The sequence below is a fragment of the Podarcis raffonei genome, chromosome 8, assembly GCF_027172205.1.
Source record: "Podarcis raffonei isolate rPodRaf1 chromosome 8, rPodRaf1.pri, whole genome shotgun sequence".
Classification (NCBI taxonomy): domain Eukaryota; kingdom Metazoa; phylum Chordata; class Lepidosauria; order Squamata; family Lacertidae; genus Podarcis; species Podarcis raffonei.
In genome coordinates, this window is record NC_070609.1 from 17482115 (window position 1) to 17507006 (window position 24892).

The 24892-nt window shown below is 49.7% G+C and overlaps 1 protein-coding gene across 2 annotated transcripts; it reads right to left on the reverse strand.

The window, feature by feature from the left end:
* Positions 1-1367: 1367 nt before the first annotated feature.
* On the reverse strand, positions 1368-24318 carry USF2 (upstream transcription factor 2, c-fos interacting). Of its 2 annotated transcripts, none has more exons than XM_053398210.1 (10): positions 23785-24318; positions 14618-14664; positions 12887-13002; positions 11416-11535; positions 8757-8910; positions 6583-6670; positions 5927-5985; positions 4577-4671; positions 4169-4297; positions 1368-3133 (listed from the first exon to the last, which is right to left on the reverse strand). In XM_053398210.1, the coding sequence occupies exons 1-10, from the start codon at positions 23835-23837 to the stop codon at positions 3044-3046; spliced, it is 951 nt and encodes a 316-aa protein (XP_053254185.1). In that variant the 5' UTR covers positions 23838-24318; the 3' UTR covers positions 1368-3043. The 2 variants fall into 2 exon arrangements, with proteins under 2 accessions (XP_053254185.1, XP_053254184.1); XM_053398209.1 differs by having other exon boundaries at positions 12830-13002; positions 23785-24317.
* Between the last annotated feature and the right edge of the window lie 574 nt (positions 24319-24892).

Sequence of the window (24892 nt, forward strand, 5' to 3'; positions counted from 1 at the left end):
TTGGACTCCCACAGTACCACCCGCTCCAACCAGAGGATGCCCAGAAACCACGGTTTCTCAGACTTGTGATCCAACAGCAATTGGAGGGAGACAGGTTCCCCAACCTTATCTAGGAGCAAAGACAGGTTTGTGGTGGTGAGTCCAGATCTATGCAGACTGGATTGGGTCCCAAACTAGATCACAGGGGCCATGCACAGCCCTATGTGCCAGCCTGCGGGAACCTGTGGTCCTTCAGCTATTTTTGGACTCAAAGGACTCCCATCAAGCCCAGCCAGCACGGTCAGGGGTACTGTGCATCCCAGGAATGGAGGATGCCAGCTATCCCCCCTTGTTGGGGCTTCTTGCAGAAGTGCCATGCAACAAGCACTCCCCTACTCAAGAGCGGCACCATTTAGCAGTATACAGCTTTGCATCTTCTACCCAATGCACAGGGCCAATGCCATGTTTGCCTTCGAAACAGCGGCGCAAATCAAACTTCTGAACTTACACAGCAGCAATGCTTCTGAATGCCAGTTCCTGGAAACTACAGGAGACCATGCTTGTGCTCTTAAATTCTGCTTGCTGGGTTTCTCGCAGGAACCTTGGCTGGTCAACTAGGAGAGAAGGATACTGACCCATATGGGCCACTGGCCTGACCCAGCAGGCTGTTCTTAAGGTAATTTCCTGCTGGAGATACAGGGTACCACAAACTCTGGACAGGAAGTTGTGGGGATTTGTCTCAATGAACCTGCAGCTGGAAAAGGCCTAATGGACCAAAGCTGTAACTGTTAGGCAGGTCTAGGGGGCACCAGCAGACCGAGTGTGTCTTTCGCCAACTGCTCACAATGGTTATGTGGCACAGAGGTATTAGGACTGTGGGAAGCCATCTCATTTGGTGGGTGACCCTGGGCCAGCCGCCATCTCTTGGCTTAACCTATCGCACAGAGTTCTTGTGGCAGAAGGCGATGCCATCCCCTCAGAGATTCTTGGGAGGAAGCCTTGGGACTGGGAGAAAGTGTGGTGTAGTGGTTAGTGTTTAGGCCGAGACCTGGGAGATCTGAGTTCCAGTCCCAACTCGGCCGCGAAGTCCACAGGGTGACACTAGTCCGGTCCCTCTCTCATGGGGTTGTTGCGAGGATGGAAGAGGGAGAGGCAGAACTATGTAAAGCGCCTTGCACTCCCCCTGGAAGAAAGGAGGGATATAAATGCAACAAATAAACAACATATTAAGCTCTGGGGAGCCCCCCACTCCACTCCACGGTTGCTACTGCAACTGAGCTGAAAACCCCTGGTTGTCAAACTTGGGTCTTTGGGTGCAAGAAAACGGAACCGCCAAACAATTTCGTTCTATCCCCACACGTAGCCACAAACACCGTCATACCACAAAATGATTTGATACAATATTATTTCTGTGCAGGTTTTTCTTTTTTCCTTTTATATATAAACAGAATTTCTTCCTACTTTCCAACGATCAAACTCTGCAAGCCAACTTTTCCCCCGTTTTTTGATATACCATTTGTTTCCCCCAACCCCCTCGATTTAACCTCACTTCATCTCTTCCTCCTCACATTCATAGAGGATTGGAGCAAGACTGATATTTGGGTACAAACATTACCACAAATCCAGTTACAATCCTGGACATATGTATTTTTTTTCTCCAGGAGGGCTGGTATATAGAGATATAAAATGAAACAAACAAAAAAAATCAAACCTAAGGAACTCGCTATTACAATAATAATATTTTATAATTTTTAGGAACCATTTATCTTCTTTTCTTAAAAAAAATTCTGTGTGAAAGCAGGGGGGCGGGGTAGGAAACCCAAAATATAGGAGATTGCTTCTTTTCTTAAAAAAAAATTTCCATCTCCTGATTATTATTTTCTTAACCTGAAATCTAAAACACTGCTGAAGTTTAATTAAAAAATTATATAATATCAAAAAACACACACAAAAGCAACCCTGTTGTCAAGTCAATCCACCACTAAAAAAAACCTCTTTCTAATGGCCTGGGTTTCAGCTATCATACAAACACCGTACCTCTATACAAACGCGCTTGGGAACTAATAAAATAAGAGATTACTTACAAGAAAGAAAGAAAGAAGGAAAGAAGGAAGGAAAGAAAGAAAGAAAGAGAAGGAAGGAAAGGAAGGGAAGGAAGGAAGGAAGGAAGGAGACAGTAGTAAGATTTAGGACTGAACTCCGCTGTGCCTTAATCATTATTATTTTACAAGTTTTGGAGTGGTGGGAAAACAGAGGGGTAGAGTTAGTGGACATGGCCGGAGAGGCAAAACTGAACTGCAGCCTCCCCCTGGTTCATGGCACGAGGATCCCCCCCATAAAATAACCCGTTGGCCTGATCGCAAGTCCAATTCCAACTAACCTGCTACTGAGTTTCACCTGAAGAGCATTCATTTCAGGGCACCTCAAAGGCAGGGGTGGGGTGTCTACTTAACCTGCGGATCGTGTCCAAACCGCGTGGGGCGGGGAAGAGTCAACCTCACCCACTCTTGGGCTAGCAGCCAAACCTGAGAAACCCAAACCCCTACTCCTTTTTCACCCCCATGGCCAAATCAACACGATGGGTTTGCCCTTGGGGAGGCTTTGAACTGGCAAGACGGTCAGAAGAAAGAATCCGATAGCTTTTGAAACAGCCCATCTCAGAGGAGGGGGAAATGTCCCCACCCCACAGATTCAGCGGGGAAAAGGGGAGGCAAGTGGAAACTGGCTAACCTGTGTTAAAAATCTACTATAAAAAAATGCATCTTTTGTCTGTTTAATCTTAACGTATCCTAAGGAGAGGAAGGAAGTCAGGAGGGGAAGACAACAGGAAGTGAGAATGGGGGGAGAAGGCTGGCGTGGCTGGGCTGACGAGCCCCTTGATCAGACTCTTCCACCCCCCACTCCCCGGATTTTTTGCCGCTCCCCTCGGTTTACCCCCAACGCGAGGGGAAGGGAGGCAACGTTCGTTCAGAGCACAGGGGGTTCTCTGTACAAAAGGATGAGTAGAACTGGAGGCTGAGATCCTGTGTAAAGAGGCAGTGGCAAAGTGGGCAGCTGGGGGGGGCTACTGCCCAGGGGCGTCTCCCACAATCTCGATCCCATGTTGCTGCAGCTGTGCTCTGAGAAGGGCGTTTTCGTTCTTCAGCTCCTCGATCTGTGGGGCGGGGGGAAGAGATAAGAGAGGTAATTGTGTTGGTTTTTTTAAAAAAAAAATGTTTGTACAGTGGTACCTTGGTTCTCAGGGATGCAGGTGGCGCTGTGGGTTAAACGACAGAGCCTAGGACTTGCTGATCAGAAGGTCGGTGGTTCGAATCCCCACGACGGGGTGAGCTCCCATTGCTCGGTCCCTGCTCCTGCCAACCTAGCAGTTCGAAAGCACGTCAAAGTGCAAGTAGATAAATAGGTACCGCTCCGGCGGGAAGGTAAACGCCGTTTTTGTGTACTGCTCTGGTTCGCCAGAGGCGGCCTAGTCATGCTGGCCACATGACCCGGAAGCTGTACGCCGGCTCCCTTGGCCAATAAAGCAAGAGTCGGTCACGACTGGACCTAAGGGTCAGGGGTCCCTTTACCTCTACTTTTACCTTGGTTCTCAAACAACTTGGAACCCAAACACTGCAAACCTGGAAGTGTTCTGGTTTGCAAACTTTCTTCGGAAGCCGAACGTGCTCCGTTTTGAGTTTTGCGCTTCTGATCTGAGTGCCACACTTCCGTTTTGAGTGTTACGCTGAGGTCTGTCTGTTTTTGCTATTTATTTTGTGTTTTTGCTGCTCTTTTTGTTTTGTTTTTGTGTGGAACCCAGTTCAGCTACTGATTGACTGGTTGTGTGACTGTAGTGCACTGCTTATTGCTTTCATTTTATGGATCAACGGTCTCGTTAGATAGCAAAATTCATGTTAACCTGCTGTTTTTGGGGTTGTCTTTAAAAGTCTGGAACGGATTAATCTATTTTGCATGACTTTCTATGGGAGAGCGCACCTTGGTTTTGGAACGCTTTGGTTTCGAACGGACCGTCGGAACAGATTAAGTTCGAGAACCACTGTATACCACTTTCCCCCTCCAAGGAGGTCATGTCAAGGTGGTGCGCAACGCGTTCCCCATTTTATCAGCACAACAACCCTGTGAGTAGGCTAGGCCATCTCAGCAATGGGTCTTTGTTACTGGGGAGGGCAGGTTTGGAGGGCTCAGGCACCTGTTGCCGTAACAAGTCGTTGTCCATCTGCAGCCGCTCAGCTTCTTTGAAAGTCTCTTGCATGTGCTGGTTCGTCTGGCGCAGTTCACGGATGTAGTCGCAGGCTTTAGACAGAATGCCTCCTTTACTCTGTGGGGACACACAGAACACATTTCCTAAATGCCCTGCCGTGCTCAGAACAGGTAAAATTGCCCACAGCAATAGAATCTGACAACCGGAGGATGGGAGCAGAGGGCATTACACCCCCTCGAACAGCCTTCCCCAATATAAACTGTCCCAAGAAGAACAAGGCAACTCAGCCTCCTTCGGAAGAATTGGCCAAGCCTGCCACCCGCAGCAGTAGCCAGCAACTCCTCCCAAACCAACAACCCTCCCGGCATTCGTGTCCTGCCCGGAAGTTGCCCTCACCGCCCCCGTCTTGCTGTTGTCTGTATTGCAGTCTGGAATGATTTTCGACAGCTGGACAATCCAGTTGTTGATTTTGTCCCGCCTCCTCCGTTCAACTAGAGAGGGGGAGGCAAAGAGAAAACAGGGAACTGATTAGACAAGGGAATTTTTCTAAAAAACAAACAGTGGTACCTTGGTTCTCAAACACCTTGGTTCTCAAACAACTTGGCACCCAAACATAGCAACCTGGAAGTGTTCTGGTTTGCGAACTTTCTTCAGAAGCCGAATGTGCTCCGTTTTGAGTGTTACGTTTCCATTTTGAGTGCCATGCTTCTGTTTTGAGTGTTACGCTGAGATCTGTCTGTTTTTGCTATTTATTTTGCTTTTTTTGGTGACTGTGTGGAACCCAGTTCAGCTACTGATTGACTGTGTGACTGCAGTACATTGTTTATTGCTTTCATTTTATGGATCAATGGTCTCGTTAAGATAGTAAAATTCAAGTTAAATTGCTGTTTTAGGGGTTGTTTTTTTAAAAAGTCTGGAACGGATTAACCCATTTTGCACTACTTTCTATGGGAAAGCTCGCCTTGGTTTTGGAACAGACTACCAGAATGGACTGAGTTTGAGAACCAAGGTACCACTGTACCTTTTTGGGATCATTGCCACCCCCCCAAAAATAAAAATAAATCAGGGGCCACAGCAAATCACCCGACCCAATCTGCTCATTCAAAGGAGAAGAGAGCTTTGGAAGTGCACCTTGGGGCAGCTGAAATCCAACCTCACAACACATCCAAAATTATTATAATTATTAAGCCACAAGCCACAGCTGGGCTGCAGGCTACTAGGTTCCCCACCGCCAGGTGAAACACCTGAGCAATCTCCCCTGAGTTGGGGATGATGCTGGTCTACTGTGTCCATCATTCCTGACCCTCGGCCATATTGGTTGGGGCTGGTGAAAGTTGTATACCGAAGCCTATGGAGGGCGCCAGCTTGGTTGGGGTGTTTGGGTGGGAATGGCACCTCCATGAAGAAGTGAGCTAACTCAAATCTGCCACAGTTATTAGCGGGTGTTTGTGAAGGGCATCAGGCCCTGGTAATTAAGGAAGCGTGGGCGAGGAGAGGCACAACTTTGATGGGAAGTAAGAAAAACAGGGAGCCGTCCCCCTTAAAAGCACCCTGCTACAAAAAAATTAAGCTTTAAACGTTCCGGGGGAGGCTGCCAGCAGTGTGGCTGTCCCTGCAAGCACATAAAAACCCTCTCCTCAGGTTCTGTGGCCCCAGAGGGCAAGAAATCCCAGAACGTTCTGAATGTGGTGTTTGATTTTTATTTTTTTAAAGGGATGGCTCGGGCTGTTCAACTGTTCTGCGCACCTTCGTTGTGCTGGGCTCGTCTCCTCTCGTCCCGCGGCGTCCGCGTCCCGTCCATTTTCCTAGGTTTTCAAAGCAAAGGCATGGGAGGGGGGGAAATCAGGAGGAGGACAGGGAAGGGGCACAGACCCTGCTCACGTCTCGGAAGCAGAGGTGCCATGATGCGAATATGAAAGGGGCAAGGAAAACGCTCCAAATCTCCCTTCCCATCGGCAGAGCGTGGGCCGTGGGAACAATGCATCGCCCCTGCCCTTTAAAAGGGGGGCAAACATTCTTTCTGGGGTCTGTTAAGTAGTGCTACATCCCAAAGTCCCAGCTTCAGTCCTTAGAATCTCCAGTTAAGGTTGGGAGAGACTCTTGCCCCAAACCTGACAGCAGTGCTTCTCAAACTTGGGTCCCCGGCTGCTGGCGGACTACAACTCCCATCATTCCCTGCTCACTGGGGATGATGGGAGTTGTAGTCCAGGAACAGCTGGACTAGAGTTTGAGAAGCACTGTGCTGGATGGACTGACTCAGCGTAACACAGCTTCCAATTCTTAGTTTGGCTTCCTTCCTTGGCCCTTCGGGAACAGCTGTCATTGGGGGTCAGGGAGCTAGACAGCTGTGCTCCTGACTTGTCAACCCTCCCTCTTTGTTCCCTTCCCGGAGCCATACATACGGGGAATAGGGGTGGGTTCGGGGGGCGATGGTACGTTGCGTGCCTGTCTGCAGCACGTCCTGCGGGGTCATCATCACGTAGAATTGGCCTACGGGGAGCAACACAGAAGAGAAATTAAGCTTGCTATTTTGAAAGGAAGAGCAAGAGGGAGGGAGGGCCAGCTGCCTGCGGAGAAACCCTAGCCACCCGGGCACCTTCGATTTTAGGACTGGGATGAGCCAGGATCAACTCTCCACTCACATATACATGAACTGTATATGAGCACCCAGTATATGCTGCCTTGAGCTCAATGAAAGGGAGGTGTAGTGGTTCAGTGTTGGACTAGGGCCTGGGAGATCTGGGTTCGAATCCCCACTCAGCCATGAAGCTCACTTAGGGCCAGTCACATTCTCTCGGCCTAACCTACCTCACAGGGTCAAAGAATCGGAGAGTTGGAAGGGACCCTGAGGGTCCTTTTTTCCAACCCCCTGCAATGCAGGAATTGAAATTGAAATGAATTTGAAATACTTTATTGTCACTTGTACAAAATGTATACAGTGAGATTACACAAGCACCCTCCACTCAGCTCTCTTAGTCTTAATTCCCCTCGTTTACTGACACACACCCACCAAACCCGAAAGTCAGTTGCCCTGTTGTTATCTTTTCATTCAGCGGCCTAACGGCCCACGGATAGAAGCTGTTCTTTACCCTGTTGGTGCGACTAAGCATGCTTCTATATCTTCTGCCTGAGGGCAGGAGATCAAGAAAGTGCCCGCCAGGGTGTGAATCATCCCTGAGAATTTTCCTCTCTCTCCTGAGGCAAAGTTCTTCCGCTGTTTCATCCAGTGGATTCACGGGACAGCCCATAATATCTTGTGCTGTATTCACCACCCTCTGTAGGCACTCCCTATCAGTTGATGTCAACCCAGCGTACCACACCGTGATGTAGTATTAAAGGCCACTTTCTATTGTGGACCGGTAGAAGGAGATCATTAAATGTTGATTGACATCGTTCTTCCGCAATATTCTGAGGAGATGGAGTCTCTGTTGGGCTTTCTTAACCACCTGGGTTGTATTTATTTTCCAAGTAAGGTCTTCACTGAGATAAATTCCTAGGAATTTGAAGGAAGAGACTCTCTCCACACAGCCCTCCCCGATGTACAGAGGGGCTAGTTCTCCTCTCTTCCTCCGAAAGTCCAACACCATCTCCTTTGTCTTGCTAATATTATGGTGCATGTTGTTCCCTAGGCACCATGTAGATATTATATTATGTCATGATGTTGTATTGTTATGTTGTTATGTTATGTTATGTTATGTTATGTTATGTTACGTTATGTTGTTATGTTATTATACAGTCATACCTCGGGTTGAAGTAGCTTCGCGATAAGTATTTTTGGGTTGCGCACTGCGGCGACCCAGAAGTAACAGAGCACGTTACTTCTGGGTTTTGCCGCTCGCGCATGCGCAGCCGCTCAAAATAACGTCACGTGCATGCGCAGAAGCGGCGAATCGTGACCCGTGCAGACGCGGGTCGTGTTCGCTTCTGGCTGTGAACAGGGCTCTGGAACGGATCCCGTTCGCATCCAGAGGTACCACTGTATTGTAGACAGGAATCTCAACTAAAGCATCCATGACAAAGGATCATCCAACCTCTGTTTAAAATGCCCCCACTGTTGAACAGCTCTTCCTGTGTTTAGTCGGAATCACCCTTCTTGTAACATGAAGCCATTGGTTCGGGCCCTGCCCTCCTCCAGAGCAGCAGAAAACAAGCTTGCTTCATCTCCCATGTGAAAGCCCTTGAGCTATTTGAAGACGGCTTCAAATATAGTCACAACAAGGATAAAGTGAGGAGAGGGAGAGCCTTGTACGACCACCTCGAAAGGTGTTGGGAGTTGTAGGGCGACCCCTATTCTCCTCAGAGCTACATTCCCTGGATTGTTAAACTATGGGAATTCTAGCTCTGAGGGGGAATAGGGGTCCTCCTAAAACCTTCTCAGCATCGTTCACAAACCAGGGTCTTTGTGGGAAGCCACGGCTGTTAAAAGTGGTACAATCCTGCTTTAAATGGATGGTGCGGATGGGTCCTGGGTCTGTGGAGATGGCCCCTGTGCAAATTGCCCCTTGTGGACCAGACTTCAGGATCCCGCTCCGGAAAGAAGAGGGGAGAGGTGGCTCGGCCCTTCTCACTTCCCTACCTCCGGCCTGCGTCAGCGACTGATCTGTCGTCTGCACCGACACCGCTGTGGCGTCCCCCACCGTGGAGGCAGGGAAGTACGCAAACCGGGCCTCGCCGCTGACGGCGTCCGTGGCCGGGCTCCCGCCATTGCTGAAGGGGTTCTGGATCACAGCCTGGAAAGAAGAGACGGAAGAAAGCTAAAACCATTCATCCGAAGATCTCAGGGTAGGCCGCAGAAAAAACACACCAGCCACACAGGTAATAAAAGCAAGAACAAGAACAAAACAGACACCCCTCTCACAACACATTTGCCGTATTTTTCGCTCTATAGGACGCACTTTTTCCCCTCCAAAAGTGAAGGGGAAATGTGTGTGCATCCTATGGAGTGAATGCAGGCTTTCGCTGAAGCCTGGAGAGCGAGAGGGGTTGGTGCCAACTGCCGCTGCGCTCCCCGGGCTTCAGGCAGCTATCCGCAAGCCTTCTGTTCTGGGGGCTGGGGAAGCTCGGGCTTCCCCCGTTCCAGCCCCGCGCAGCTTCTCCCAGCTGGAGAGGTTCCGCGTGGCTAAAGAGGAAGCCAAGACAACTGTCTTTTTCTTTTGTTAGCTGCTTAGACGTTTTCTCTATGACCAAGAGGTATATACGCATTATGAGATGAAATAATATAAATGCTTTCATAGATGAAAAAATGAACAAATACATCTATACTCTATGGTTGCAATCCACCCCCTCCCCCACAAGAAACCCGCTCCCCACTACTCTTAATACATACAAGCTCTTTGGAATATTCTGTATGCAAAGTACATGTTACACCACTTATCTAACTTATAGCCATAGAAAGCTGCCTTATACCACACCGGCTATTGGTTTATGTAGCTCAATATTTCTGCACTGACTGGCAGAAGCACTGCAGAAGCACTGCTGACTTGGGCCAGTACCTCGGGTTAAGAACTTATTTGTTCTGGAGGTCTGTTCTTAACCTGAAACTGTTCTTAACCTGAGGTACCACTTTAGCTAATGGGGTCTCCCGCTGCCGCGCAATTTCTGTTCCCATCCTGAAGCAAAGTTCTTAACCCGAGGTACTATTTCTGGGTTAGTGGAGTCTGTAACCTGAAGCGTCTGTAACCTGAGGTAACACTGTATACCTGATGGAGCGTCTCCACCCCCATCATTCAGCCCGGACACTGAGGTCCAGCTCCGAGTGCCTTATGGCGGTTCCCTCACTGCGAGAAGTGAGATTACAGGGAACCAGGCAGAGGGCCTTCTTGGTAGTGGTGCCCGCCCTGTGGAACACCCTCCCATCAGATGTCAAGGAAATAAAAAACTATCTGACTTTTAGAAGACATCTGAAGGCAGTCCTGTTTAGGGAAGTTTTTAATGTTTGAAGTTTTATTGTGCTTATTACTTATTATTATTATGGTGTCTCTCATCCCAATCTGGAGATGCCAGGGATTGAACCAGGAAAGCAAAGCAGATGTTCTACCACTAAGCCCTGCTAACAATTTCTATTTGCACTGTTTTAAAGTGCTGATGAGCCACTGAGTACATTTCTTGGGATTGTGGGCCAAGGCAGGTGGCTACAGATTTCCGTATAAAAACACAGGCGTGCAGGAAAGGCTTTTTGGTTTGGGGCACTGGGGAGATACCAGTAGCTGCGTCCTGCCACCAGTTGCCGAACTATATCCTAATGCAAATGGGAGAGAGCGCATAAGCCGCAGAACGAGGATTCACTGGGATGCGCCAGGTCTGCACTGCCCTCTTGTGGTCAATGAGTGGGAAATCTTTCCAAAATAATAAAAACTAGGCCAGTCCTGGAGAAGTTAAAAGGAATTTCGATTATTTGAGGCAAGTGATAAGGGCTGTCACGTTAAATCTTCACCCAGGAAAGCTAAACACAGGACATACGGAGTCAAGGGGCTGAGGAGGAGGGAGCTGGAAACGTTGGAGAAGCAGGAGGAGGATTTTTGGGGGTGTGAGAAGGAGAAGTATGACACGAGAGATCAGTTCAGCTCTCTGGAGAGGAGAGATCTACAGTGGTACCTCGGGTTAAGTACTTAATTCGTTCTGGAGGTCCGTTCTTAACCTGAAACTGTTCTTAACCTGAGGTACCACTTTAGCTAATGGGGCCTCCTGCCGCCACCGCGCAATTTCTGTTCTCATCCTGAAGCAAAGTTCTTAACCCGAGGTACTATTTCTGGGTTAGTGGAGTCTGTAACCTGAAGCATATGTAACCTGAGGTACCGCTGTATTCCTCCCCCAGGAACCCACTGCACAGGGAGGGAAAGGCGGGAAAACTTGCTCACTTTGGTCTCCCCACCCCCGTTCAAATGCAACCTTCAGCAAATTCCCCCCAAAGAAATGTGGGCCTCAACAGACATCAGTTATCCTTATGTAGCCAAAATGGAGGCATGCAGTCACAAGAACAGAGGTTATCAGCCAGCAGGTGAGGAACCCACCGTTTTCAGAAGAACAGCAACCTAATAAAGCACTCCTGTCTGTTAATAAGGGATCATCTGTGTCCTATGTTAATGAGCTATCTGACACACACAGCTCTTATTGTGAAGTCTGCTGACTGGAGCAACAACTTGATTGATGGACTGAACTGGATAGAAGGAGTACGCATCACTAAAAAGCAAGGCATCTGGTGCCACCTTTGGGCCCCAATAAAGCTTCTCTCTCACCTGAGCAACAGCTTGCTGGCCACTGGTGAAAGCTGCCGTCGAGACCACGCTGACTGCCCCCGTCGCATCTGTCTGTCCATCCAGCTGACTGTCCGTCACCTGAACGACTCTATATGTCACCTGGCAGTGAGGAAGCAAAATAACAAGTCAGTCTTTCGGCAGAATTCCACAGAGAAGTCAAATCAAAGCATGTCTGTATTGCGACCATTCTTGGTGTGAAACGAGGGTCCTCAGCTGGAGAAACAGTAAGATGGAGAACGGTACCGAATATAGCATCCCAGAGTATTTCAGTGGTCAATATCCAACTAACAAATCCTGCCAGCGAAAGGATTTACACTTGTGCAACAGTACATCCTCCCTGCTTCCACCACCTTGCCCCCTAAGCCTGGTTCTGGGTTTCCCCCAGCCCTCCCGAGTAGACTTGAGGAGGGTATGGCACGTGAGGTGGGGTGGAAGTTCTGCTGTTCCAGTGGGAATCCTTGCTCTGTTGGGACACGTAAGTTGGACACTGACCAAACTAAACGACAGCAAAAAACAACACACAAATACAGTTTTCTAGTTCTTAAGGTTATGGCAACATCTGCTAAAATCTCTGGAAGCTAGAGGAGATTTACTCAAGAGGAGAGAAGAAACACACTGCTACAAGCCCTTCAGGGATTCTCCTGGGTGATAATAAATGAAGAAGACCAACCGTTTCCTCACGTGAAAGCAAGCACAGAATTCTGCATACAGAAAGTTAGTATGTCAGGGAAAGTGGAACCATTGCTTGAGAGCTACCAGGGGTGTGGGGGGGGGGTGTCCCCACCTTTTGTGATGTGGGTTTGTCCCCCATTTTTCATAACGGTTCTTCTTGGAATGTTACTGAGGCATATAACTAAGAGACTTTCATTTCCCAAAATGTGAGAGGCAACAAGGGGATCATCCGTCTTGGGCCTGGTCCTCACCAACAGGGAGGAGCTGACTGGCGAATTTGGAAGTACTGAGAACCTTGGGAGCAAGTGATCATGTCCTTCTGGTCCTCATGATACAGAAGCAAGGGGTGTCTGTCTGTCATGGATGCTTTAGTTGAGATTCCTGCATTGCAGGGGGTTGGAGTGTTGGGGTTCCTTCAAACTCTGCAATTTTATGCGTCTGTGATTTGGGTAAACTGGAGTGGAGGGGTTGAGAATAAACGGTTGGAGCTTGCGGGTTTTATAAGGACCCCCCCCACCCCACTCCAATAATGTGGGCAATGCTGCGACTAGACATTTGGGGAATATATTCAATCATGCAATGACACGCACAAACACCCCCGATAATGAAATGGTGCGGTCCCACGAGCGCCACACCATGTGACTCCTTGGAATGTGACGACTGGCCAGTCGGCAGCGGGAAGCCGCCCAGGGGCCAATGCCCTTGCGCCTGAAGCTCTTACCCCTTCCGCCGTACCCACGCAGTTAAAAGCCAAGCTCCCTGACGAGGGTTCTGCTACCTGTCCTCCATTGTTCTCTGTGCGGAACTGGTACTGGATATTATGGTCTGTGAAGGCTGCTTGCTGGACGCTGGCGATGGCCACTGCAGTCTGCTCATCCGCATTTGTGCCGTCTCCTGGGAGAGAAAGGAAATTGATTACTGCCAGCTTTGGGTCACTCCCTAGCGGCACACCAGCCTCATCGACACAGGTGTTGTCGTTGCTGCTGCAGGGGTTTGCCAGCCTTTTGGGGGCTAACAGGCACATTTGTGACCTGGAAGGGGCCTTCTCAGTGGTGGCTCCCCAACTGTGGAATGCCACCCGCCTGGTGACATCAGGGTTAACCTTTAAGTGCCAAAGGTGTTCCTGTTTACCCAAACATAATTGGGGTCACGGGGTATAATTATATGCCAGCCTGCATCAGTGTTCATCATTTAGTAGGGTGGGTCCTTCTTTTTATTTTTCTGGTGCAGCTTAAATCTTCTATAGTGTACGATTTTGTACTCATTGCTTCGAGACATTTTTGTGGTAAGCAACAAATCAATCACAGTTTTGGATGGGACCACAAGGGTCATTTAGTCCAACCCATGAATCTTTTTCCCAATGTGGAGCTCAAACTCCCAACCTTGAGATTAAGAGTCATGCTCTACTGACTGAGCTATCCCAGAATTCCTGATAATAATGATATTAATAACATCAGCTGTTGTGGGCATCAACCCTCACACCACAGCCTATTCCCTTGGCTATAATCAGATGCCTTTTTCGAACTGAACTCTGTGGAGGTGTCACTCTGGCGACTGCGGCTCTGCTTGGTTACTGGGGTGTCCTCCCACAAGGGAACCCACCGGATTTTTTTGGGGGGGGGGTGTGCAACAGTCCAGGCCACACAACACACTCTTGATCTCAGTCACGTAGTGGGTTTATGTATACAACCTGCCACTCCGGAATTTAAAACCCTGAACTAGTTTCAACCTCTCTTTCATTTACGTCGTTCTAGAAACCTACATCTTGTCTGCAAAATGTGCTACTTAGCACACAGTCACTACCTTGTGGGAAGGACAGCTATTTTGATAACATTAAATATCCACCAAAGGTCAGGAGTCAGGTTAATGGAGAATATGAAGGAGCAAAGAATATGTTCAGGCTGGGCTCATACAACTTCTATGAAGTGACCTCAGGCCGGCCACCCTCTCAGCTGAACCTACCTCACAGGGTTGTTGTGATGAAAAAAGTGTGTTTGTTTGTGCAAGAGAGAGAGAGAGAGAGAGGAATCTCTGTGTATGCTTCCCTGAACATCTTGAAGGAAAAGGAGGAGAGAAATAACAACAGCAAGGTGGTGGTCGACTGAGACCTCTCTGGGGCAGGGACCTTTATTTCTTGCTAGCAAAACTCTGTGAAGTACAAATGCACTAGGACGAGCCCAGGAAAGGGTTTCCTTCCCTCCTCTTTCCCTCGTCACACATCTTGTGCATGACGCGTCTGAGTGAAGGACAAGATGCTAGAGGGGCTCTAGGGCTGTGTGGGTCTGCAGGGGGTCAGGGAGATTTGGGGTTCCAGCTGCCAACACACTGCCCCCGTGGGATCCAGACAGGAGGAGGCCAGAGATTCAGCTTTGTTCACAGACAGACATTTCGTACGCCTTACTTATCGGGCGGTGCCCTGGCGGTAGAAATCCCTCCCCGAGCGGGGGCTACAACTTGCTCACGCAGGTTGGCTGGGCATTTTCTGGGCCAGCCCAGGACCCCTCCTCACCTTCCTGCAGCTCGACTCCCTCTTCACCTTCTTGACCTTTCTCGTGGCTGTAACACAAAGGGAGTGGGGGAGAGAGAGAGAAGAAAAAGAACTGTCAGCCGAGATAGAATCTAAGCCTGCAAAGCTCTAAGCTCTTGGTCTTGTTTCCTTCCAAAAGCTCATTCAGAAGAACGGTAGTCCGCATTCATACCATACCTTTATAGCACTATGATAGTACTTTGAACAGTCATGGCTCTCCCCAAAGAAATATGGGGAGCATAGTTTATTCAGAGTGTTTTTAGGAGACCCCACAGAGCTACCCATCCCAAAGTAATTGAAAAATCAACCCCCCCTTTTTTAAATAATCTTTATTAAAGTTTCAAAGATATTACAAGATAATAAAAAAGTAAAAAAGAAAAATAAAAAGAGACAAAAAACATACAAAATACAGAGCAATAAAAAAACAATTAAAGAGCAAATCAGTCTTTCCATTTCTTGTCTTTCATTTGCTTATTTCCTTGACCTCCTCGTACCTCCCTTTTTTGTATTCTAGTTCAATAGATGTTTCAGCAAATCCTTACCCTTTTTACTTTTATCTTAATATTTTATCTTAATATATTATAGCCATTACATTTTCAACTGTTATCAATCCATTTTTACATACTCCTTTATGACATTATTACTAAAACCACATAGCTTCATTCCAGCATCCTTCTAGCATTCCTTAATTTTACAGTGTTTCTGTAAGTAGTCTTTAAATTTCTTCCAGTCTTCTTCCAAAATCAACCCCTCTTTGTGGGGAACTCTGAAAATCTTAGCTCTGTGGTTGTGGGAATGCATGATACATCCTTATGATTCTTTGGAGAAAGTTGTGACTGTTTAAAGTTGCATGATGCTGCTTTAAATGTCCCGTGCAGATGGGACCAGAGGAAAATGTAGGAGCAAGAATTGTGCTTTTACTCCCGCAAGATTGAATATAATGCCTTTGGCTGTACATGGGGGACGATTCCAAAAAATTCCACAGTTATGTCCCTGTGGAGATGGCAGTACTTAATCGGTGGTGCATGTCCTTCTGGCTTGCACTCTTTATAAAGATTTGAGGAGTGAGGTTATCACCCCTCTATTATTGTCTACTCTGGGTCGCCCAACCACTGTGTCCTTTCTCTTGGCAGATGAGCAGGTGACAGCAAAGGTTGCAAGGTTTTTAGCCAGGGCAATTAGAATAAGAGCCATTATTTCACTATTGGCCCAAACCCCCAAATGCATTTTATGTAATTGACTTTTTACCTTTATCCTCTGTAAATGCAGCATAAGGGGTCTCTATAGTATAGTGTATTTTAAAATGAGGTTTCAGAGTTTTTAGGGGTTTTTGAATGTTTTATGTAGTTTTTATGTAGTCTTATGTAGTTTTTCAATTTCATTGTCCTGCATGGGACAATGACAATAAAGATATCGTATATCGTACATACTGCATTTTGATTATTGCTATGGCTGGTGGCTGGTGGAAATAAAGATTCATTCATTCATTCCCAATTGCAGAATAGAATTGCATAAAATAAAAGGAACAGAATTGCATAAAATAAGAGGAATTCTGTGCAGACGAGACCAACTTTCATTTGCTCCAGAATTCTACTGCCCTCCATGCAGAATTTTAACACTGCCTGGGCAACAGAATGCCCCTAAAACGTCCTGTGCCAAGCTCTTCTCCCACTGATTTAACAGCCCCTGCAAATCTCTCTGTGCAGAGCCTAGAAACCCAGCCCCGTTCCCTCACTCCCTGCTCACTATTGGTGACAAGGAAGCTTGATATTCAGCCCGCACATTCCTGAAAGCCAGAGATCCCTGCGCTGATATCTGCCACGAGGGTTCGGTGTTAATATCCTCTTTTTGCTTTGACGGAGACAGGATAAAGGAAGGCACACACTGCCCGGCCTTGCAGCTACGGAGGCGCTGCAAAGCATTTAGCTATCTTAATTCTTCGCGCTGGCAGAGGGAGATAAGGCTCGTATCTCGGCAAGACGTTGGCGCAGAGCAGGAATGGCATCGAGATGCCAAGGGAAGGTGCCCAACGCAGAGGAGAAAGGCTGGGTTAAAGAGCTCAAAAGCTTTTCAGAGGATGCCACCTCCATATCCTTCTTAAGGGTTAGGTTTAGGGTTGTGTTGTAGGTGTACCATAGGAGGTGCCCATAGAATGTCGGGACATGGTGTTGTTTTTCCTAGACTCCACCTCCCATCAGTCCCCGTCAGCATGGCCAACACTCACTGGAATTTCGAAAGTCAACTCGCGAAACGAAAAGGGTCTACATTGCGGCAGACTCGAGATGGAAGTGTGCGGTGGGCCTCCCTAGGAAGGGAGTGCGAAAACAGTAGTAGGGAACCTGCGACCCTCCAGATCCCATCATCCCCAACCACAGGGATGATCATGACCACAGGGATCTTGCTGGGATGCCAGAGAGGGCCTTCTCTATGGCAGAGCCTTGGCCATAGACTAGCCAACAGGGCACCCTTCAGACACGAACTTCCATCAGCGGTGAAGGACACTGGAGTTGAAGACCAACGACATCTGGAGGGCCAAGCTTGCAGAACCCAAGCTAGCAGGACCAGTGGTCAGGGATAATGGGAACTGTAGTCCCAAAACAGCTGGAGATCCAAGTTTGGGAAACTCTGCTCTAAAGTCTGGGTGAAGGGTAGCCAATGTGGTAACTTCCAGATGTGGTGGACTACAGCTCCCATCATCCCTGGCCACTGGCCAGGCTGGCTGGGGCAGATGGGAGTTGGATTCTGCAATGCCTGGAAGCCACCATGGTAGTTAGTCCCAGCCCAGACTCTGCAATGGGGAAGGTCCTTTCTGGCAGCCCAGGAATGCAGCTCAGATGGACAACCAAGGAGAGCCTCAAGGGACAGATGGGTACTCTGGCCTTGCCTTCCTTGCTCTCAGATCCCAAGATGCTCTTAGAATGATAGAATTGTGGGGTTGGAAGGGACCTCAGGGTCATCTAGTATGACGCCCTGCAATGCAGGAATTCCATCCACAACCATCCCATGGTGGGCTCAAACCATCAACCTTCTGGTTAACAGCCAAACACATTGACCCATTGTGCCACAGAGGGGGCACCAGCAGAGCGGGGCAAGGGCAACCCTTCCTCCTGGGTGAGCCACAAGCACCAGGCACCCAGCTATTGTAAGCTGCTTGAAGAGAAACCCCTGGACCTGAGGCAAAATGGATAGGAGATATTTTCTCCACGTGTCTGGTGAGAAACTAGCCTAGCTCATGCCTTTCAGTGTTTCTAGCCAACGAACAAAGCCACACCAATGACTGACATTTTATGAAAAGATCTAGACCAGCGGTTCTCAACCTGTGGGTCCCCAGATGTTGCTGGACTGCAACTTCCATCATCCCTGAGCTCTGGCCTTGCTAGCTAGGGGTGATGAGAGTTGTAGTTCAGCAACAACTGGGGACCCACAGGTTGAGAAAGGCTGATCTAGACAATAAAGAGGACTGACACATCCACTGCCCAAATACGGAACTTCTTGCTTCATTCAAAAACCTTTTATTTTGGTTCTTCGCTACTGGAGAAGTGATTTGCTGCTAACCATCGCCCTGCCACCCCCAAAACTCCAACTATTATGATATCCAGGAATTCAGTGTAGGTGTTGCAGTGTACCCACATAAACGCAATGGGCAGCAGGAAAGGCAGGAGTTCTTTTTAATTCTAATTTCCCCACCTGAGCAGGATGCTGGACCACTCACCTGTTCCTGCAGGCTCTTTGCCTGTCCCCCAATTTGCATCCCTCCAGATGTTGCTGGACCATAACTCCCATCACCCCTGACCACGCCTGCAAGGGCTATTGGGAACTGAGAGTTCAAAACGTTTGGCAGCCGCCATCCTGCAGAACTATCCTGCATTGCAGGGGGTTGGACTAGATGACCCCTGGAGTCCCTCTTCCAACTCTACAATTCTGTGATTCTATGAGTCATTTGAGCTTCACTGAGACAGCATGGCACCTGGGCCTCTATTCCGTCACCCATCCCTACCCCTGGGGGACCCTGCCTTTCCACTTCTCCCCATCCCCAATATACTCAGCTGAAAGCATGCAGGGCACACTAAACGCAAGGGTGGCTTTTAAAATTATAATAAAAAAGGATTCCACAATGACAGAAAATAGATGGAGCCCTTCGTTTTATTACTGCCTGGTACACAACAGGGTCCTAATTATTCTCACCTCCTGTGGGGATAGCAGCTGAGTTTGGGGAGGTGGCCGGGTTGGGGGGCGGGAGGAGAAGCAATGTCTGTGGATAAGATGTGGGAACTTGAGTAGAGAAGAGAGAAAGGCACTTCTAGTTTACGGGAGGTCTCAATAAAATTGGGTTTATGTGACTGGCACACACTTCTGGGAAGACCGTTGATGCAGAGCTGACAATGATGTCAAGGTCATCTTGACTAGCCAAGGAAACTCAGAGACCAGATGTTGGGGGCAAACCACAGGGATTGTTCTCTTTCTGCCCTGCATCAGGATTGACCCTCTAGATACCCCTGGACTGCAGCTCGAAGCTGCCTGGCACTGTACAGGGTCGTAGCTAGGGGGTGGTGAGGTGGGCCACCACCAGGGACACAAGTGATGGCCCCCCAAAAAATTGGCTACAAATATGTCCATAAATATAAATATTATTGCCTAATAAGAAATGGTTTTAAATAGAGGGTGAATTGAATGGGTGTAGGGGCGGGGGTTGGAGGAGAGGTGGAAAGAAGAGCTAATTCGTCCGTGGCTAGGGGGGTGCAATCTGGACAGTTCTGCCAGGGGCGCAAGATGTCTAGAGTGCCACAGCCAGGTATGCTCCTCTGGGCTTACAAAGGGGTCCATCAGGTTAAGATTTTGCCCAGAGCCCCCCCCCCCAACCTGGCCAACCCCTTCCTAATACGCTGAGCACTAGAACTCGCAAGACTCTTCATCCCCACCTCCCTTTACTGCCTCCTCGATCTCATAAGCGCAGTCCCTCTCCTTGCTTTCATGGCCTTTTCTGGGAAAGGGACAGCCCTGGGTAAGGTCACAGGTCAGTGGCAGAGCACATATTCTCCATGCAAACGGTCCCAAGCTCAATCCCTGGCCTCCCCAGATACTTTTAAGGGGAGAGAACGCCTGCCTAGAACCCAGGAGAGAGCTGCTGCCAGTCAGTGTGGAGCAAATATGCTTCTCAGATGTATTCCACTCTCTATGCGCCATTCCAGGCATTGCTGGATCCCAAGGACCCATTCCAGCCAGATAAGAACACCCACGGAGGGTGCAAAGCAGGGCTCGTGAGAAGGGTGGCGTTCTGGGGAGAATCCCGAAGAGGGCTGGAAGGAGGCAGTTTCCCTCCCCACCGAGGCCTGAGGCTTCCCCACCCCTGACACTACATAAGCAGCTTCCAATGGTTCTCCTGGCATCACCAACAATCACATGAGATAACTCTGGCATCTCCCGTCAAGTCATGCTCCTCTCTGTTCGCAACAGAGCCCACCCCTGCTTAGGAGCTTTCTCTCTCCTTATTTAAACCCCGGTAAATGCCCCCAGTCAATTCCGGGAGTTTAAAAAATGTGCTGGCAAAGTAAGGGGAAGAAGAATCTGGGGTAGCAACCCCTAATACGTTTTCTCTTATGTCTCACCAACAGGGCTAGGCCTCACCTCTGTTGACGGCGTCTAAGAGATGCCTGCCTGCCTGTTCACCTTCCGCCGCAGCCAAGAGCTGAGGAGGTACAGAGGTGGCTAACCTGGGTCCCTCCAGGTAATGGTGGGAGTCTCAAATCCCAGCAGCCTCAGCCAGTGTGACCAGCGGTCAAGGGTGATGGGAGCTGGGGCTGAGCAACAACTGCACAAATCTGCCAACACTCTGGTCTAGGAGTGGCTAACAGTGTGGTTTTTGAGCCTGAAAGTCAGTATGTATATACATGTACGCATACCATCAGCCATACACACCACAAAAATGACAAATCTGCAAATACACACACACACCTGACACGGGAGCAAGAAGCACCCTGCTCCTCTTTCTGCAGCCCAACTATTCACTTGCATGAAGTTCCATGGATCACCCTCTTATCCTCTTCAACATGCCTTGGGGTAGACTGAGTAGACCAAAAGGGACTGGCCCAAAGGTCACTGAGTGAATTTCGTGACTGAGCGATGATCTGAGCCCAGGTGTCTCTCCAGGCCCAGTCTAACGTCCTGAACAACAAACTCAGAAAAGCCGCTTTTCCTCAAGGAAGCTGTTATCCTGCCGGCCTCTGTGCATCTTTTCCCCGGTGTTCCCCCCACCCCAACGAAATATTGTCTGAATGTACACAATGCAGCAAATATTGCTGAAGGCCTGTGCATAGATGGAAGAAAGGAAAGGTCCAGGGAACTCTACACATACAGAGAGAGAGAGAGAGAGAGAGAGTGCTCTACTGAAGGAAAGCTCTCTGGGAAGAAGTCATGGGTGATATCAGGCGAATCAACACATTACATCAGGAATAGGGAGGTGAAGAATATCAACCAATCTATACAGGTCAATTTTAAAACAAGTTGTTGAATATTTTGGGGGGAGCATCTCCCCCCCCCCCAAAAAAAAATGTTTTGGTGCTTTTCTTGGATGTACTAAGCATTTAAAAATACGAATACAGTGGAAGTTCGGGTTGCAAACGTGATCCATGTGGGATGCACATTTGCAACCTGCAGTGTTTGCAACCCACAGCGGCACGTCTGCACACACGCAGGTTGCGATTTGGCGCTTCTGCGCATGCACAACCCCCAAAACCCGGAAATAACCTGTTCCGGTACTTCCAGGTTCTGGCGGGTCTGTAACCCGAAAAACGCAACCTGAAGCATCTGTAACCTAAGGTATGACTGTAATAATCACCCTACTTGCCATACATCCGGGTTTTTCTGGACATGTTGCCGTTTCAGCATAAAATCCGCCCAGAATCAGTGGTTCTCAACCTGTGGGTCCCCAGATGTTGTTGGACTACAATTCCCATCATCCCTGAGCTCTGGCCTTGCTAGCTAGGGGTGATGGGAGCTGTAGTTCAACAACATCTGGGGACCCACAGGTTGAGAAAGGCTGGCCCAGATGCCATTCAGCAGCCTGATTCCCAGATGTGTCCGGAAAAACCTGGATGTATGATGGCAGCCCTAGATAAGGCTGATCTGCATGTGCAGTAGATCAGCAAAGATTTCCAACTCCCAATGGTTTAACAATAGCAACAACAACAAACTAGGCAGATGAAATGAAGAGAGCTTGGATTCCCAGGGTTCATTCGGCGGACCACTCCTTTCCATATGAACCCTCCCCTCACACAGTCCCAACAATCATCTAGGGACTTTACCTTTTTACCCTTCCAAATGAATTCACCCAGGAGGCGAATTCCAGGATCCCCTTGCTTCTCCATGAAACAACTTAAGTCTTGCAAATCGATTCACAAATGTTACTGCCTACAGTAGCTCTTACCAGCCTAACACATAGCTCATGTTAGCCATTTATGGCATACCCATGGTTAAGCCCCCTCTCTTCTAAATTATGCAACTTTCACTGACTAGTCACTCAGAATCCAGTTTTGCTCACCATAAGCGAGCGGAGCCATGGGAGGGCAGTGCCAAGGCATAGCACAATTCTGCACTGGCTGTTCTGCCCAACTGCCACAGAGTAGACGGCCCTCCTTGAAGCAGCACTGCAACCCGGAAGGAAACAAAGACTATTCCTAGGGTGGCCGTCCTCAACCTGGTGCCCCTCCAGATGTTTAGGACTACAACTCCCATCAGCATCAGGCAGCATGGTCAACGCTCAGGGAAGATGGCAGCTGCAGCCCCACAAGCGCAGGAGATCACCAAGTTGGGGAGGGTTGTCCTAATACAGACCGCAATGCACTGCAGTATTTTTGGATTTCCCACCAGGTGTGTATCTTTCTCAAGGAAACACTGCAGCCAATCCCAGTTCTCCAATAATGTCTGCACCATACACAGTGGTCACGACCGCATGTCGTAGGTGCTCACTTGATGAACATTAGGTGTTCACACAACACCCCCAGAAACAGCAACGGGTGAACTGGTGTTTGGTCCTCTGTTCACAGTGAAGGAACCATGTTGCCAAGCCAGCCAGGCCTTTTTCTTACTTTGTTCCACCTTTCTACTGAGGCAAGGCTGGGGAACATCTGACCCCTGAGCTGCTGTGATGGAGGACTCCCAGCATCCCTCTCTCCAGCAGCCCCAGTCCCATTAGCCCTCGCTGGGGATGGTGGGTGCTGCAGCCCAAAGCAAGCAAAGGCTACGCATTGCCCATGCCTGCACTAAGGAGCTGGGGGAGGAGAATGAGGAACGCAATGTGTACTCCCCCCCCCATTTTAATCCTAACAAACCTGTGATGTAGGGTTAGGCAGTGAGAGCATGCCTGGGGGTGTCACTCCAGAACATTCAGGGCAACGTCGGGATTTAACCCCGAGTCTCTAACCACTACAACACACTGCTGGACACTCAACTTAACAACCTCTCCCCACCCCCATCACTCCCTCTCCTTTGAAGCCCCACAATCGCACCCCCACTTTTTCTGATCACCCTGGCAGCCTCCTCCCTGCTCAGAGTCACTTGCCCCCGTTCCCAGCCCTTACCTGCCAATCAGTGTTTTGTGTTCTCCCTCCCCCCACCAAAACATTGAATGCTTTCCCCACCCCCACCCCTCTCCAAATGCACACAAACCCAAGATTTATCTTCCCCTTCCCCAGCTCTCCTGACAATGCATTTCACATCTTGGACGGTGCGTATGCGAGTGTGGGTTGTTGTGGTTTTTTTGGGGGGTGTCCCGTTGCTTCTCACCCTACAATGGCACGGAGTCCTCCTGATCACAACCTCTCCTCTCTCTCTCTCCACACACACACACACACACTTTCCCTTTTATTCCAGACACCCAGTTCTCAGCCCCAGGTCACGTCCCCTGGAATTGCCGTGTCCCCCCACCCTCGTCCCACTTCCCCCGTCCCGGAGAGCCTAAGCTCTGCCTCGTCCTCCATTTTGTTCTCCCCCACTCTCTCTGCGCCGCTGCTGCTGCCGCCGCAGGAGGATCATGGCTGGTTCACTCTCCCCTCCCCCACCCTCGCTAGGCCCGAGAAGAGAAGGAAGGCTGGGTGCCGTAGCCCCCCCCCCGCCCTGCTAAATGGGGGTGTCGTGAGATCTTTCCCCCTTACCTGGATGCAGCGGAGGCGGTGGCTGTGTCCAGGCCGGGATCCAGCATGTCCATGGGGGGAGAAGGGAAGGGGGGGAAAGGGAGGGGGTAGGGAGAGGGGGTGGGGGAAAGACCCCCGCAGCACCAGGGGGAGAAGGGGGCGGGAGGGGAGGAGGGAGGGGACGAAGTTTAAATCTCACGCCGGATGGAGGTAGAGGGGACGCGGAGGAGACACGGGAGCCGAGGCGCTGATCACGGGGACAAACACTCGGGTCATGTGAGGAGGAAAGAGAGCGAGAGATTCTCTCTCTCTCCCCTCCTTCCCCAGCTGGGAGCCCGGGACACGTGAGGGGGGAAGAGACGGGAGAGCGTGGGAGCCGGAGGATGCGGATTGAAAGAAAGGGGGAAAGGGCGGAAAAGGATCCGAGGAGCTGCTGCTGTTGCTGCTGCTGCCGATCGAACGTCCGCGGCCTGCTTTGGAACGTCGGCGAGCAAGCAGCGGATGGAACGTTGCAACAATCCGGAGAGGGAGAGGGAGGAGGGGGAGGGGATAGAACGCTGCGACGATCCGGGGCGGGGGAAGAAAGAGGCGGCGGCGGCGGCAGCGGTGGAGGAGGGGTGGAATAGAACGTTGCAAACAAGCCGCCGCGGCGGATAGAACGTTGCGGGGTTCGATCGAACGTTGCGGCAGCGTGGGAAGGCGGCGGGGTGTGTGGCGAAGCGTTCTTTGTTGTTTTAGAACGTTGGGCGATTGCAGGGGAATGTTGCAACGGCGGAGCTGCAAGAAAGGGATCGCGCGCGGGGGGGGGGAGTAAGACGGTATCTACGCGCGATCGGATACTTTTAAGATCGTAACCCCCCAGCTATTGCGGTCTCCAGGGCGCATGCGTACATGCTAGAGGCAGCTGGGGTGTGCTTGGGACAAGAGTGGTGACAGCTCAAACGGCAGAAGGAGCCCCCTGAATACTACTTGACTGGCGGGGCGGATGTGGGGCGGGAGAGATAGGAGCCCGGTTCGGTGAACCGCTTAGCTCGGCACAACAACTCGAAGCTGCGCCTGCAAAGCTGCCATCTCAAGCGCGGTTTGCTAAGAATCAAGGGCCATTGTAGTCGAAAAGACATAAGGAGTA